This window comes from Magnolia sinica, chromosome 18 (assembly GCF_029962835.1).
Source record: "Magnolia sinica isolate HGM2019 chromosome 18, MsV1, whole genome shotgun sequence".
NCBI lineage: Eukaryota > Viridiplantae > Streptophyta > Magnoliopsida > Magnoliales > Magnoliaceae > Magnolia > Magnolia sinica.
In genome coordinates, this window is record NC_080590.1 from 26,321,072 (window position 1) to 26,336,711 (window position 15,640).

At 39.4% G+C, this 15,640-nt stretch overlaps 1 protein-coding gene across 9 annotated transcripts; it reads left to right on the forward strand.

The window, feature by feature from the left end:
• Positions 1–323: 323 nt before the first annotated feature.
• On the forward strand, positions 324–14,728 carry LOC131233210 (serine/threonine-protein kinase Aurora-3-like). 9 transcript variants are annotated; one of them, XR_009165122.1, is made up of 15 exons: positions 324–375; positions 468–566; positions 641–883; positions 1,021–1,116; positions 2,236–2,450; positions 2,527–2,599; positions 2,687–2,930; positions 4,842–4,937; positions 6,545–6,802; positions 6,873–6,948; positions 7,031–7,100; positions 7,210–7,749; positions 7,886–7,938; positions 8,144–8,297; positions 14,321–14,728. XR_009165122.1 is itself a non-coding variant. In XM_058229849.1 (7 exons), the coding sequence occupies exons 1-7, from the start codon at positions 349–351 to the stop codon at positions 2,804–2,806; spliced, it is 873 nt and encodes a 290-aa protein (XP_058085832.1). In that variant the 5' UTR covers positions 324–348; the 3' UTR covers positions 2,807–3,033. The 9 variants fall into 9 exon arrangements, 1 of the variants encoding a protein (XP_058085832.1); XR_009165124.1 differs by lacking the exon at positions 14,321–14,728 and having other exon boundaries at positions 6,545–6,652; positions 8,144–9,295; XR_009165126.1 differs by lacking the exons at positions 7,886–7,938; positions 8,144–8,297.
• The last annotated feature ends 912 nt before the right edge of the window (positions 14,729–15,640 follow it).

Below are 15,640 nucleotides of genomic sequence, written 5' to 3' on the forward strand. Positions count from 1 at the left end.
ATGTCGAATAAATACTGCGGAGACATGACGGTGGGCCTTAGAAAGTTTTGAATGGGGAGGCCTTCAATCACCAATTTCCTACAGTGTGGTTCACCTGAGATTTGGATCCACTAACAAGTTTTTTTTTTAATTAGTTTTTATTTTTTATTTTATTTTTCATGCCGTAAAGATGATCTGGAAAAACGGTTGGACTGGGTGGATATAGAATGTATACATCAAGGTGGCCCCCACGGCAAGGGCTGCACCTTCTTGGGTGAGGCCGGAGCCGCACCCAATCCGCTCCCCACCACGCTGTCCGCTTCCGTTACCTTCCTCCATTTCAAACCATCAAAACCAAGAACAGTTCCCATGGTTGAAATCGCCGAAGAAAAATCCGTAAGTCCATCTTCCCGTTTTTAACCCCACTCCATCTTCCGTCTCTTACCAGTCGATCCATACATTCCCACTGTTGATATTCCCAATTGCAGGTCCCCGCTCTTCCACCATGGCGCCTTCAAGATTTCGAGATTGGAAAGCCGCTAGGCCGAGGAAAATTTGGAAAAGTTTACCTCGCACGAGAAAAACAGGTACACCTATCTCTGCAAATTTCAAAAATCACATCCGTCGAATTCCAATTGTAACTCTTTTCGATTTTTTCCAGAGCAAATACATCGTCGCCCTCAAGGTCATATTCAAAGAACAGCTGGCGAAGTACCGGCTCCACCACCAGCTGCGGCGGGAGATCGAGATCCAGAGCAGCCTCAGCCACCCCAACGTTCTCCGCCTCTTCGGTTGGTTCCATGACGAACACCGCATTTTCTTGATTCTTGAGTATGCTGGCCGGGGAGAGCTCTTCAAAGAGCTTAGGAGGTCAGAGTACCTTTCCGAAAAGCGGGCTGCCACTGTAATTCTGCAATCCCTTTTGTGCTCTTTAAAAAAATAAAAATAAAAATAAATCTTTCTGCTGTGACGAATGACAAAGAAAATGGTCTGGTTTGCTTTTCTTGCTTTGATGGGTTCTTTTTTTTTTTTTTTCTGTAGTATATTGCGAGTCTGGCCAAGGCATTGGCTTACTGCCATGAGAAGCATGTCATTCACAGGGACATCAAGCCTGAGAATTTGTTGCTGGATTTGGAGGTAATGAGAGGGATGTTTCTTGCAAAAGCTAGAAAATTTCTGGTATTGTGAAGAAAATGACAAATTGGGAAAATATCCGTTGTGAAATGCCCATAGTGAGACTTCTATGGGTTGATCTCATACAGCAGTCTGGTTGTTGGGCTGTTTCGAGAAGTGGGCTGCAATTCTTTTAGGTACATTCATAACTGACTCAGGAATTGGTGGCAGACAGAAAGCTCTTTTTGTGTAGCAGTGCTTTGCGTTTTCAAATTTCAACTGCTCGTTGAGATTTGAAACAAGTGAAATTGTTTATTATTTGGGGACAGAATGTGAAAAAATGATAACTGCCATTTGGGTCCCATTGCGCTGCCTCAAGCATCAATGTTTCACTGTTTCAGCTTTCAACTGTTTGTTGAAATTTGAAACAAGTGAACTTTTTTGTTATTTGGGGATGGAAAAGGAAAAAAAAATAAAAAATGATAACTTCCATTTGGGTCTCGCAACTGCTCGTTGAGATTTGAAACAAGTGAAATTGTTTATTATTTGGGGACAGAAGGTGAAAAAATGATAACCGCCATTTGGGTCCTGTTGTGCTGCCTCAAGCATCAATGTTTTGCTGTTCAGATTTCAACTGTTTGTTGAAATTTGAAACAAGTGAACTTTTTTTGTTATTTGGGGATGGAAAGTGAAAAAATGATAATTGCCATTTGGGTCTCGCCGCCCTGCCCCCAAAATGATAAGTGCCATTTGGGTCCTGCTGCCCTGCCCCAAAAATGATAACTGCCATTTGGGTCCCACTGCCCTGCCCCAAACATCAGTGTTTCGCTGTTTCAACTTTCAACTGCTTGATGAAATTTGAAATGAGGGGAACTGTTTTTTATTTGGGGATGAAAGGTAAAAATAAAAAACAAAAAATTGATAATTTCTATTTGGGTCTCACTGCACTGCCCCGAATGCTTGACCAAATTTCATAGGGGCTCCAAAGGTGCTGGAGGCAGGTGGGGCCCACTTCCATCATCATTCAAAGATGATATTCAACCATAGAGGAATGCCACTATTGGGTTTTGTTCTGACCTTCCATGAAAGAAGGGAAACCAAAGAATTCCACCACTGCTGATAAATCAATTACCTCTCCTGCAGGGCCGACTGAAAATTGCAGATTTTGGATGGTCAGTGCAATCCAGATCAAAGAGGCTCACCATGTGTGGAACTTTGGATTATCTAGCACCAGAAATGGTAACAAACAAAGCACATGACTACACAGTTGACAACTGGACCTTGGGCATCCTCTGCTACGAGTTCCTTTACGGCGTCCCACCTTTTGAAGCCGAGAGCCAGGAAGATACATTCAAAAGGTTAGAAAAGCTTCATCTGCCTTTCTACATTTCCCAAAGTTTACACAGAGCTTACAATACTACTATCTATGTGTAGGATTGTGGAGATCGACTTGAGTTTTCCTCCCACTGCTCATGTGTCTGCAGAAGCAAAGGACCTGATCTGTCGGGTATGATGATCGGAAGCATCTATGTATTGAAAATCATTACGCATAAGCGTCTATGTATGTGTTAACATTCTAGTTGCAAATGTGCAGCTTCTGGTGAAGGATTCTTTCAAGAGACTCTCCCTTGAGAAAATTCTAGATCATCCGTGGATTATCAGGAATGCAGACCCCTCTGGTACTTGCATTGAGAAGGGCATTGAGTCAAAGTGACAAGATTGCAACACCATTTTACAACTGATGACTGTATGATGAGGAGAAAGGTTGTCAAATTATGAATGTTTTGTTCTTCTTATGTTGAGGTAGACAAGCCATGAGTTTCTGCCCATTGTATCATGTAAGCTGCAGAGCTCAGCAACTGCTCCTTTTTCTTCTTTCTTTCCTGAGACTGGCTTTTGTAACTCTCGAGATTTTAAGAAATGAAAATCATCTTCAAGGCATTGAGCAGAACACTAACATCAATTAAACTAGTATATATTATTATTTTTCTCTAGGTTACCCAAACAATCTAAATGGGTTCTGGCATTTCAATTGATGCAACCAAATGACCACACAAGCCGATTGATCAAGATTTGATGAAGAAGGTCCACAGCCCACACGTGCATGCTTCACACCCGTGCACAAGAAAAGGCCCAATTTCCTTTTTTAGCTTATTTATAATTTCTTTTTCTTTGATATCTCTATGCTAGGAAATAAGTAATCTTAGATTTTTCTTGCTTAAGTGCTTTCTTATTTTAGAGATTCTATGTTAGGTAATAAGCATTGTTAGATTTTCATGTTTAAAGATTTTTCCTATTGGAAATCTTAGCTAGCTAAAAATCCTATTTTTATATTTCATAGATTACGTTGAAGATTGTAAGCACTCATTACAGTTGAATGGTATTCTTTTTTAGCAGATTCTCGTCTCTATGGTAGTTTTTTTTTTTTTTTGTTGGGGGGGGGGGGGGGATTAGTTTCTTTATTGATCTAGTTACATTATCAATTTTGAGCAAAAGCCAAGCATGAGCATCAAGCATTTGTATGCACATGCAGTTTTTGGCTATTAATCCATCGAAAGATCAGAGCCAAGAGGGATAATAGGATATTCCTGGGTTCTCAGTCTCCAAAAGTTGGCCCAGGCATTATAGACTCAGAAAATATTGCCATGATAGTCTCGTTCGATGGCCATGATCTCTAGTTTAAGACTAGAGGACTGTTGAGCTTGCTCACAGTCTTGCATTCTCTTCTCTTTCATGGTGTGAACCTCAATCCGGCACATTGAATCTTACTGCAATTAGTTTCTTCATTGATCTAGTTGCATTATCAATTTTGAGCAAAAGCCAAGCATGAGGCATGTGTTTGTATGCATACGACATGCAGTTTTTGTCTATTAATCCATTGATAGATCAGAGACAAGAGGGATTATAGGATATTCCTGGGTTCTTAGTCTCCAAAAGTGGGCCCAGGCTTTCATGACTCAGAAAATTTGGCCATGATACTCTTGTTGGATGGATGGTGCCCCAAATTTCGCAGGAAAGAAATTAGTTTCTTTATGGTGAATCATCAATCTGGACCCAACAGGCAATCAAACCCCCCCCCCCCCCCAGTGCATTTATTGAGGAAAGAGCAAACACCCAACAGGCAACCACTGCACTTATCCACCCAAAAGCAAGCTAAAAAGTGCAATGAAGAAAGGGAAAAGCTCATGTCAGCCACGACACAATGAAGCTCATAATGTTTCATGGTCACAGATGACACATAGATGGTGAATCATCAATCTGGACCACCTATGTGGTAGACTCCAGTTTTCATGAACCACCATGAAAAAAAAAATCACCTTGACAAGAAGATGCTAACTTGCTAACCTTCCAAACATTGGCCTCTGTGTGTGTGTGTGTGTGTGTGTGTGTCTGTTTCTCACATTTTAAAAAAATGGTTCCTCTGAGACCTTAACTACGTGAACTCTATCGAATGACCATACCTACCCTACTGCAAACTCTCCATTTCTGTATGGCATTGATCAAATGGAAAGAAAAAAAAAAACTATTGATGTGAATTTTCCTAGCCAGCCCATGAAAAGTGGGGCAAACCCGATGGAGAGTTCAGATCGTCGATTTGATCATCAATGCCTCTAAAAGAGGATGGCACAATAAGGGCATTAGTTTCCCATAGTCTATATACTGAAATCAGCCCCCATCAATACACACACACACACGTCTGGTTTGCTTTTCTTGCTTTGATGGGTTTTTTTTTTTTTTTTTTTCTTTAGAATATTGCGAGTCTAGCCAAGCCATTGGCTTACTGTCACGACAAGCATGTCATTCACAGGGACATCAAGCCTGAGAATTTGTTGCTGGATTTAGAGGTAATGAGAGGGATGTTTCTTTCAAAAAGTAGAAAATTCCTGGTATTGTGAAGAAAATGGTAGATTGGGAATATTGGCTGTGAGGTGGCCATAGTGAGACTTCAATGTGGGTTAATCTCATATGGTAGTCTGATTGTTGGGCCGTTTCAAGAGGTGAGCAGCAATTGTTTTAGGTACATTCAGTACTGACTCAGGAATTGGCAGCGAATAGAATGCTCTTTCCATGAAGGCTCTTTCAAATTTCAATGTTTCAATTTTCAACTGTTCGTCAATATTTGAAAGAAGTGAAATTGTTTGTTATTTGGGGATGGAAGGTGAAAAAATGAAAACTGCCATTTGGGTCTCGCTGTGCTGCCCCAAGCATCGATATTTCACTGTTTCAGCTTTCAACTTTTTGTTGAATTTGAAGCAACTACACAAATCCTGTTCCACCATTCCACTCTAACATGGACAAATGGATTGTATTCAAACCATATAAATAGTAGGGAGTTATTTGATACTTTGGCAGCGTGTGATACTTCATATGAAGGCACTCGGAAATTGTACATGTGATGTGCATTAACTCAAGTTAAACTGCCTAAATTGTAGAACTCACTGTAAATAAGTCAAAATTCCATTATCATTAGAAAAGGGTCCTGAATCCCATTTGAACTTATCCAAGTCTGATTAGTGGGCAGTTGTTTGTTGAAGTAGGACCGTTGTAGTTTTTTCATTTGAACCGTCCAATAAAAAAATTTGTAATTTGCGGGCATCAAATGGGATTCAGGACCCTTTTCCTCATAAATTCCATTATCATTAGAAAAGGGTCCTGAATCCCATTTGAACTTATCCAAGTCTGATTAGTGGGCAGTTGTTTGTTGAAGTAGGACCGTTGTAGGTTTTTCATTTGAACCGTCCAATAAAAAAAATTGTAATTTGCAGTGCCGGAGCGTGATACATCTAAAATGGGAAGTTTGGCCAGTGCAGACTGCAGATTGATTTAACTGTGTGCCATGTATGATTTCACAGTCCTGTATATCGTCCATCAAACTTTGCCAGAGTGTCGAAGTTTTCCTCATAAATAGTATATGTGCTTTGCTATGGTGTGAAGCACAGATGAAGTAACAGTATTGTTTACCACCCTAAGGTTGGGTGATCTAACTTCTAAAAATCGTTCAGTTATTCTAAGTTGTCTTTTCAGGTTTTGTTCTGCTCAATCCATGTTGGCAGAATGGTTACGGTTACTCTATGTTTGTGTTTCACACCATAAATGCCTCATATCATAAAAATAATTCTAAGATACAATAATACAAGATAAATTAAGGATTTTCCTGTGTTACACGTCTGATGTGGGCGTTGATTGGCACTGTCTTTTAGAAAACGGGGTGACCCTGATTCATTGCGAGTGTCTTCTATTAATTGCTAGAAGCAGAAGGAAATAATGATTATCGTATGCCAAAGATGGCTAAGATTGTAAGATCCACCGTATTATTTGGTTGAAATGGTTTTGTATCGGTCAATGCTCTTGTTCATGGCGACTACAAGTTTCAATGATTTATGTTAATACTTTTGGAAGATATTCTGTGAATCAGTAACTCTTTTCAAACTTTTTGTCAACGGATGTGCAGAAACTGCTCACAATTAGAGAGAACAAAACTAGTCAAGCTCCTTCTCAAAATTATCTGATGCTCTCATGCTGAACTGTTTTCCTCATCTTATTCAATTGGCAATCAATGGTATGCTGCTGATAATCGAAACAGAACCCCAATGTTTAACAATTTGTGGGAGGTTCAGACCCTTGCTTTTGTCATGGACTCATGATAGGGGATGCATTCGTAAGAGTTGGGTCTTCTGTTTCAGTGGATTTGTGGCTATCTACACTTGAGGTGTGCGTAATTGCATATTCTTTTGAATATTGTGTGAATTCTTAAAAATCCATATTAAATTTTCCTACAGTGAACTGGGTTTTGAGGAAAGTGACGGATGTCTTGGCATCGAAGGGTCTGCTTATAGAAGATAATGTCATGTCCAGGTACTTCTTCTATCACTTGATTGCTTGTAAAGTTCCCAGAATTAGTGTCAACAGTAAACAGATTCATCCTTTTATTTGGCAGGTTTTATAGCTCTCTTCTGCATTGTCTCCATTTGGTTCTCTCCAGCCCAAAAGGTTCTATATCAGAGCATGTAATCTCCGTACTTCCACCATCCAGATTAGCATTTAGAGCTTTATTTTCAGTTAATGCATGACTTCTAGTGCTGAATCATTTACTCTTTCAAATATGTATTTCTGCAGGTAGCAGGTTTTGTAGCATCATTGCAAATATTCTTCATCTATGGCCTTACAAATAAAGGGCCTTTACTTTTACCAAATTCTAGCTGTAAAGAGAAGGAAGTTATTTCTTTGAATTTAAATTCAATACTGGAGGAATCTTGCAAAACCAATGAAGGTCCATATAGACCTCCACATCTACGCAAAAGAGAAGGGATGTGTACACAGCCATTTAAAGCCTGGGATTCTCAGAGAAGTTCAGATTGGTGAGTCTTCTGCGCCTGGTTTTGCATCATCAGATTCAGATCACAGTGATAGCAATGGATCAGTAAAAGATGCAGACCGCTTTAGGTGTTCGAAGGCTAGGATATCTGCTATTTTGCATGCAGGTAATGCTACATGTGGAAAAGCTATTATTATTTAGGTAATTGATCTCAAAATATTTTTTCACTACTGCATTTTGACGTCTGCATTTCAACTAGAAGGATCCTTGTCAGCTGATCCTAAATCACTTAGTTCTCATTGGAATATACTTCTGCCAACCAATGGTGTGCTACAACCAAGGTGCACCATCCTCATCCTATCTTATCTTTTGTATGAAGTTTTTGTTCTTATTTCCTTTAGTCATCAGTTCAAAAGAAAATCCTTCTTAGATAACTTGCTTGCAGTTTTTTTTATAATCTACATTTTCTTTCCACAGGAAGTATTCATGCAACTCTAATGACATGCTTGCTTTTTTATCCCATCTTAAAGGTTTTGATTTTTATTTTGGTTATTTATGTTTTTCATTTGTGCCTTACGTATAAATCATATTTTCTTTAGCCAGCCTTGCTTTAAAGCATGTTACATATTTTGCTTCTTCCTTGTATGTTCTTTTCTTACCAGCTAATTATCTTCATAGTCCACTATTTGTATCTTGTATGAGACTTAACTGTTCTTACCCCCATCACATCTGCAGACTTGGATTGCAGCTGCATCAACTTTAGCAGCCATGTTGGATGGTCCTTGGTCTGTTTTTCTGCAACTATCAGAATACAAAGAATGCATAAAATGTGGATTATTTACTACTCTTTCGAGCTCCCTTGGTGAAATTCTATTGCAGCTTCATATGGGTAGATGAGAAGAAATATGTTTTAGATTTTTTAGGAAAGATAGGCTCAAACCCATGTCATCATTGTTGAAGCAGAAAGTGCTTTTCATTGATCCATGGGCTTGATCAAAGATTGATTCTTACATATGTCCATCATAGTTGTAGGAATAGAAATAAAATGCCTTTATTTATTTATTTATTTTTGAAGGATGAAATTTATTAGCAAAGCCCAAGGGGCAAAAGCAGAAAAACACGAAGAAAAAAATGGAAAGAACTAAAAATACAACACCCCAACCCCAGACCAGGGGTCCAATCCTAATAAAAGAAAACACCTTATTTACAACATAAGCTGAAGAGAGTCTATTATCCTTGAAACACCTCTCGTTCCTTTCCCATCATATGCTCCAAAGAACATCCAGCAAAGAAATTCACTATTTCCACTTTTCAGAGGAAGAGAGGTTACCCTCTCATGTTTGGGATTGATGGATGGTTGCATGGTATGGATGGATTGATGGTTGTATCATCATGCATATGTATTGTGTTTATATACTATTTATGCATGGATGTATAATGTACGAATGCATTATACATGTTTGTTTACTTGTTAATTGGTTTAATGAGATTTAAATGATTGACTGGTTTTTGTGTTACTATTGGATTGATTTCTTATGACAAGATCTCTAGCTGGCATGGACACCTCTACTGCCTCTCTTTTCCAATTCCTGAATCAACATTGATTTCTTTCCAACCATAACGACCAAAGCCCAGTAATACAAGGGCATTTTCACACCGGGCTCGAGTGAGGTTGCCTATGAGATGCAGGGGCACACTCGGGGTGGGCGGCTCGTGTGAGGCGGGTGGCTCGTGTGAGGCAGTACCCATGTGATTTGGGGCCCACAAGGGGGGTTCAGTCGAGGTCCTAATCCATGAGATGCGGGGCCTGTGCAATGAGATAAAGGGATTGATTCGCCATGATCTAACAGTTCAAGCTTTTAGAGCAAGTGGTTAACTGTCCTGCATCAAATTGGTATCAGAGCGAAAGGTCTTGTGTTTGAGACTCCTCACCAGGGGTGATTAATGCTGGGACATTTTCACACCGGGCTCGAGTGAGGTTGCCTGTGAGATGTAGGGGCACACTTGGGGTAGGCGGCCCGTGTGAGGCGGTACCCATGTGATTTGGGGCCCACGAGGCATCTTCCCTTTACCCCTCCATGCCATGTCAGCAAAAAAGCTTTGATGGAACCCGACAACACCCACCGAATACCAAACATGAGAAATAAACCTTCCCAAATCTTTCTTGCATAAACACAATTAATGAATAAGTGATTTCTTGCATAAACACAATTAATGAATAAGTGATTTACTGATTCCTCATCTTGGTAAGCATAAAAGGCACACCTTAAGCAAGATCATTTTCCTTTTTCGCAAATTGTCAACTGTGAATACTTTATTCCTACCCACTAACCGAACAAGAGTGGCTACCTTTTCTTTTCAATGCAGATAATGGGAGCTCATTCTCTGCTGGTGTTCAAGGTCTAGTGCATATACTCAAAAAACCTTGGTTCAAGTCAAGTTTTTGAAAGTCTGTGCGGAAAGTGAGCCCTCATGATTTGACGGTCTACACGATATGGAACCTCCACAAAGCCGTAGATGAACGGTCCAGATCTAGCGGTCCGCGTAACCAATACTAGAGCGGATGAGTCTAATCACCCCTCTGATTTTATGGTATAGATGGCCTCGGATTACGATCTATGTCTTAGATCGTCCTAAGGATAAGCTAAACGGACAAATTTCAATATACCACTTTCCTTTTTTTACTCTCGTTATTCCTTAATATGTGTTTCACGTGAGAGCCTCATCCTATTTATATAAAAGGATGAGGAGTTTAGATGAGACCAGAAATTATCCGTTCTTATCACTATCTCCTCATCTAAATCCTCATTCAAAATTGAATTTGTAATCCAACTTCTAGCGGAAGAGGCCTAACCTCATGGACCTATCCACTAGTGATTGCCCACTAATGGGCCCCACTGGCCTATGTCCAACATCTCCCACTCAATCACATTGTGGGATAGGTAAAAATAAATAAAATTGTCCATTTAACTCGCCTAATAACAATTAAAACCAAATATCGTGATTAAAAGAATCAGAGGCGTGGGACCAGCTGGATCACCGGAATCTTCTCACAGGTGTTTAAGTACTAAGTGACCACCTAACTAGTACTCAATAACTCAAGCTTTGCAATGCCTGTCTTAGTCCAGATACGAGCCCACTTGTCTAAGGAGGCTTTAGACAACAATTATTTGGATAAAATTGTTATCTATAGATTTCACTTAATGGGATTTTAGGCTTTCAATATTTATGGAATAATTTGTGGTAATTTATCTACAGTAGTAAATGTATACCTCAATCCTTATTATTCAAAACACGGGACCTAAAAATGTCACCAAAAAATGAATCTTAATTACTGATTATTTAACTTTTGGTCATCCATATCATATCCATCAATTTGATAAGCTAATTTTCTGGGCCATTAAAAAAAGGATCTCACAATCATAACAGTGCAGATTAATGCATATTCCAGTTACATATTCATTAGAGGAACATGATAAACCCACACTGTCATTATTCCCTTAATAGGTGGTGCCTATTAAAAAAGGCTTCTTTTTGTTCGATTCTCAATATGTCCCTTATCATTGATTTCTATCTCAAATCAATATATGGTATGCCATTATATTTGAGCTTTATCAAATCTCTAATGTTTGATATAGGCAGTGTTCGAAATATTGGTATCGCATTCTTAAGATATGGTTACGTATCGGTTATCGCATGGGATATATCGGTTGTATCATGTAATGTATCGCTGTTGTTGGAAACATGGGGAAACATTGGGAAATTGTTTAAATTTTTCGATGAAACTTTGGAGATTGTTAAAAAAGATATCAATACACACTTATAAATCAAAACATTACAAAAAACGAGTATACATAATATGTTTTCTTTGTATGAGGTCCTAATTTATGTATCGTCTAATTGAATTGATGCAAGTATATTCAATGTCTATTCATATAATTTATAAATGTAAAAAGACGTGTGGAAACAAAAGCATCAATACATTCAAAAGCAAAATAAGAATCACTAGATTAGGTTATAGACATGTTTGATGTGATGTTTGAACCCAAAGATAGTAAACAATTTGCGAGAAATTGGGAAATTTTGATTTATTTTTATTTTTTTCGCAACTCGGCCCATCTCCTACAAATCTCGAAATTGTAGCTCTCAATCCATGATTTTTCATGCAAAGTATGCAAAATATGAAAAATCATGAATTTGTAACAATTTGACACTGATTTGACATGATTTACAGAAAATAAGGGCATCGAAATTCGAAAATACTTACTAGATCGAACATGTGGGATATATCGCACTACTAGTGCGTTTCGTATCGCACTGGTGGGATACAAGATATATCGTGGGATATATCGACCGATATCGTGAATATTTAAAACAGTGGATATAGGTGACTATTAAAGAGGCTTCCTTTTAAAAGAGGATTCCCTTTAAAAGAGGCTAAAGAAAGGCTACCCGTTAAAGAAAGGGTACCCGTTAAAAAGGCTACCCATTAAATTTGAGCTTTATCAAATCTCTTATGTCTGATTTTACTAATCTTTAGGATTAACCTATATATATATATATATATATATGGAAAAGGTACTATGCGCTCGACCTCACGATAAGCTCCTGTGAGGTCGAGCTGTGTGGGCCCCACCGTGATGCGTGTCGACTATCAACACCGTGCATTTGATGGGTCCCCTCTAAATTATGGGCTATGCCAAAAATCAGCTGTATACGGAACTCAGGTGGGCCATACCATCTAAAATCATTTTGAAGACACCGTTAAAACATATAAAAGCACTTGGTGGGGCCCACCTGAGTTTTGAATGCTGCTAAAACTTGGTCTGAACCCTCATCCAAGTGGGACACGCATAATGGATGGGCTGGATTTGCAAACCACATCTTGGTGGGCCCAAAAAATAATTATGAATGTTTTAATGGTGCACGGCCCCTCCCCACTTCTGTATGTGGTGTGGCCCACACAAGTCACGGATTGACTTGATTTTTAAGACCTAGGCCCATAATGGAATGGTGCATCTGACTGATGGGGTAGATGTTCGAAACGCATCACGGTGGGGCCCACACAGCTCGACCTCATGGGACGGACTTGTGAGGTCGAGCGCATAGTACCTTTTCCCTATATATATATATATATATTCTCCTCAGGTCAATAGGAAGTAAATCCAGATATCGTATATTTGATATTATGATTATTATTATTATCATTATTTAATTCTTATACCTATTGAAGTAAATAATTAATAATAATAATAAACGAATATATAAGTGATCGATGTATAATTAAAATAAAATATATAATATAATAAAAAGGGTCACGGACCTTTCGTGATGAAAACAATAAATCGGAGATCTGTCATTGAGTTGCTCTGATACTACTGAAAATCTGTGCGGAAGAGTGAGCCCTCAAGATCTGACAGTCTACACAATATGGAACCTCCACAAAGCCGAAGATGAACGGTCCAGATCTAGCAGTCCGCCTAAGCACTACTGGAGCAAATGGGTCTAATCACCCCTCTGATTCCACAGTATAGATGGCCTCGGATTACAATCTATGGCTTAGATCGTCCCAGGGACAAGCTAAATGGACAAATTTTAATATATCACTTTCCTCTTTTTACTCTTATTATTCCTTAATATGTGTTTCACAAGAGAGCCTCATCCTATTTATAGGAAAGGATGGGGAGTTTGGATGAGACCATAAATTATCCCGTATTATCCCTATCTCCTCCATCTAAATCCTCATTCAAAATTGAATTTGAAATCCAACTTCTAACAGAAGAGGCCTAAACCCACCCACTAGTCATTGCCCACCAGTGGGCCCCATGGCCTATGTCCAACGGTTTTAGCACCATCAAGTTTCAAGTATAGGGCCACGCTTGAGAAGCAGGTCTAGTTTCCAATGCCCAGCTGCAGCTAGGAATGTATGTGGTTTTCTTTCCGGATGCACATCTTTACGGGCTCCTTTTTTCTCCCCAATTGACATCAACGACGTTGCACATGCTCAGTCTGGCTTCATCCAATGATTCACAGACTCCGAATGAGTTTCTCGTCAAAGTAAGGATGGTTCATTTTGGGATTCTTAGGAAAATTGACTAAATCGTCTGGTTTTCTCAGGTGATAATGTGTTGAGATTCAACCTCTTTTCCCTACTGTTCCATGTTTGGTAGACTTTGATACAGCCTCATATAATTGTCAAGATGCCATGTCTGAACTTGGGCGTACATCACAAGAATTGCCTGTTACCTTTCAGCTATGAGTCCCTTTTGAGCATGTGTAATGCTTTAAGAGGCATTACATCATGCTTCATGAAAGAAACAATTTTGTTTTTTTCTAAAACTTGACCCAATGGTGTTGTAGGACCCACTTCTTGGTAACCCAAGTTGTTGATCAAGTGGGGTAGATCATAGGAAGGGCCATACCCCAATATCTCGCTATGATATGATCCTGTCTATCCCATGGAAATGGGCAAATGCAATCAGTGCTCTACATTTAATGTAGGGCAAGCCTGGGGGTTAGAACCATTAGATAGGCGATATTTTGGCTGAATCTCCCTCCACCGTGAGCTCCACCATTTGGATGGTTCAAATCATAGGTAGTTGGGCCCCAGACGTACTGTTTGTTGAGCTGAACAAAAGCCCAATCGACCATTGCATGTTACCTTCTGCTTTAGTATCTCCCTGACTAGCCATATGAATGAACCTTGATCAGCGACCAAAACAATGGATATTCTGTCAGATGGCACTGTTCTTTTCTTGTTTCTGCATATTGCCCACTGCCTGTTTGCAAAGTCCCGAGTCATCTTAAGTTAGACGCTTTCTAATTACACACCCACACAATCCACAACCTCTTTTCTTGATTTATTTAATTTTGGTAATGCCCAAATGCTTATCAGACGTCTTATTTTGACAGGTAAATCTTCTATTATTATGTGGACATCATCTTTCCTAGAGTAGTGGCTCGAGGCATTACGATCGTCACAGGCTGATGATGTCTGCAATCAGCCCAAGATAGAAGCTACTTCCACAGAGAATCAGAGGGGTGGATCTGCATCTTCCATGCAGAAGAAGCAATGGTGTCCAAGGCAATAAGATCATTATTTCAGGTCTATGAAAGCAACAATCACCACCAGAGCATCACACAGGTTTGAGGAATTAGTTGACTACTTATCATGAGTATAAACAGTTATAGTAGGCATGAAGGAACCAAATGAGATACTTTACACACACACACACATGCTTATAAGCACTTAAGTTCCTATTTTTGTGAGATGCAAGGATAAGAAAAAATAGCAATTGAAAGTTCTTGATTCATCAGTCATTATAGACTGCACTAGTGACAGAGGTATAAAAGATTCATCATGTAGCATGAGCTCGCCGAGCCATCTGCGATCATGGTCAAATGGGTATTTGAGATTCCATCAATTTTCAGAGGCCTGCCGAGTATTTTTGTGTTTTTAAATTTAGGCATTGGTTGGTTGGTAAGGCACGTTGGTTTTTTGTTTTTTGATGGTGATGTGCTTGTTTGGTATACCTACAGGTTTGCTACTGAGGGCTTATCTCATTCTCCCTTGTATAAATCAACTGTGTAGTGTGGAAGCCAATGAAATAAATGGACAGGGAAGCATAAATCAACTGCAGACAACCAACTTACACAAAAATGTAGCTTTTTCATTGGCTTCCCTGTCTATTTATTTCATTGGCTTCCACACTATACAAATGTAGCTCAATCTGTTAACCAAGTCAGCTTCTTAAGGGCTGTTTGGCTCTACATTCTTGATTAATTCAATTCCCAAAAGAGGTGGGCCCACCAGATGACAACTCAGCAACTGACTTGGGGTGTGCTAGTCTTGACTCTTGGACTAGTGTGAAACTTTGGTAGGGCTGCCTGATGAATGGCTGAGATACCTCACGTGTGCCAAGTTAGAATGTGTGGCGTGCAAGTACTTTCCTGAGTGACCGAAAGTTGCTTTAGATATTATGCACCTTGGAAGGTAAGATTCAGCAACTAAGATAATATTCTTTATTGCCATTGGGGGCCCGTTCCAGTCCTTGTAGAATAAGCTTTTTCTACCTTATTCGTCTACGTGTAAAATTAGCTTATTTCATACGTACCTATGTGGGGCCCACCCCTGTTGTGTGTCTCCAAAATCAGGCCTATCCAGTAATCACGTGGGCCTATGCCATCCATAGAAAACAATCACAACCATTTAAAAATCTCAAAATTCACGTG

What these genes read in the sequence shown, in the direction of transcription:
- LOC131233210 (XM_058229849.1), top strand. Translation starts at nt 349, where the DNA reads ATGGTTGAAATCGCCGAAGAAAAATCC. An exon ending in ATTTGTTGCTGGATTTGGAG is followed by an intron (nt 1,117 to 2,235) that starts GTAATGAGAGGG and finishes CCTCTCCTGCAG; the next exon opens with GGCCGACTGAAAATTGCAGA. An exon ending in CAGGAAGATACATTCAAAAG is followed by an intron (nt 2,451 to 2,526) that starts GTTAGAAAAGCT and finishes ATCTATGTGTAG; the next exon opens with GATTGTGGAGATCGACTTGA.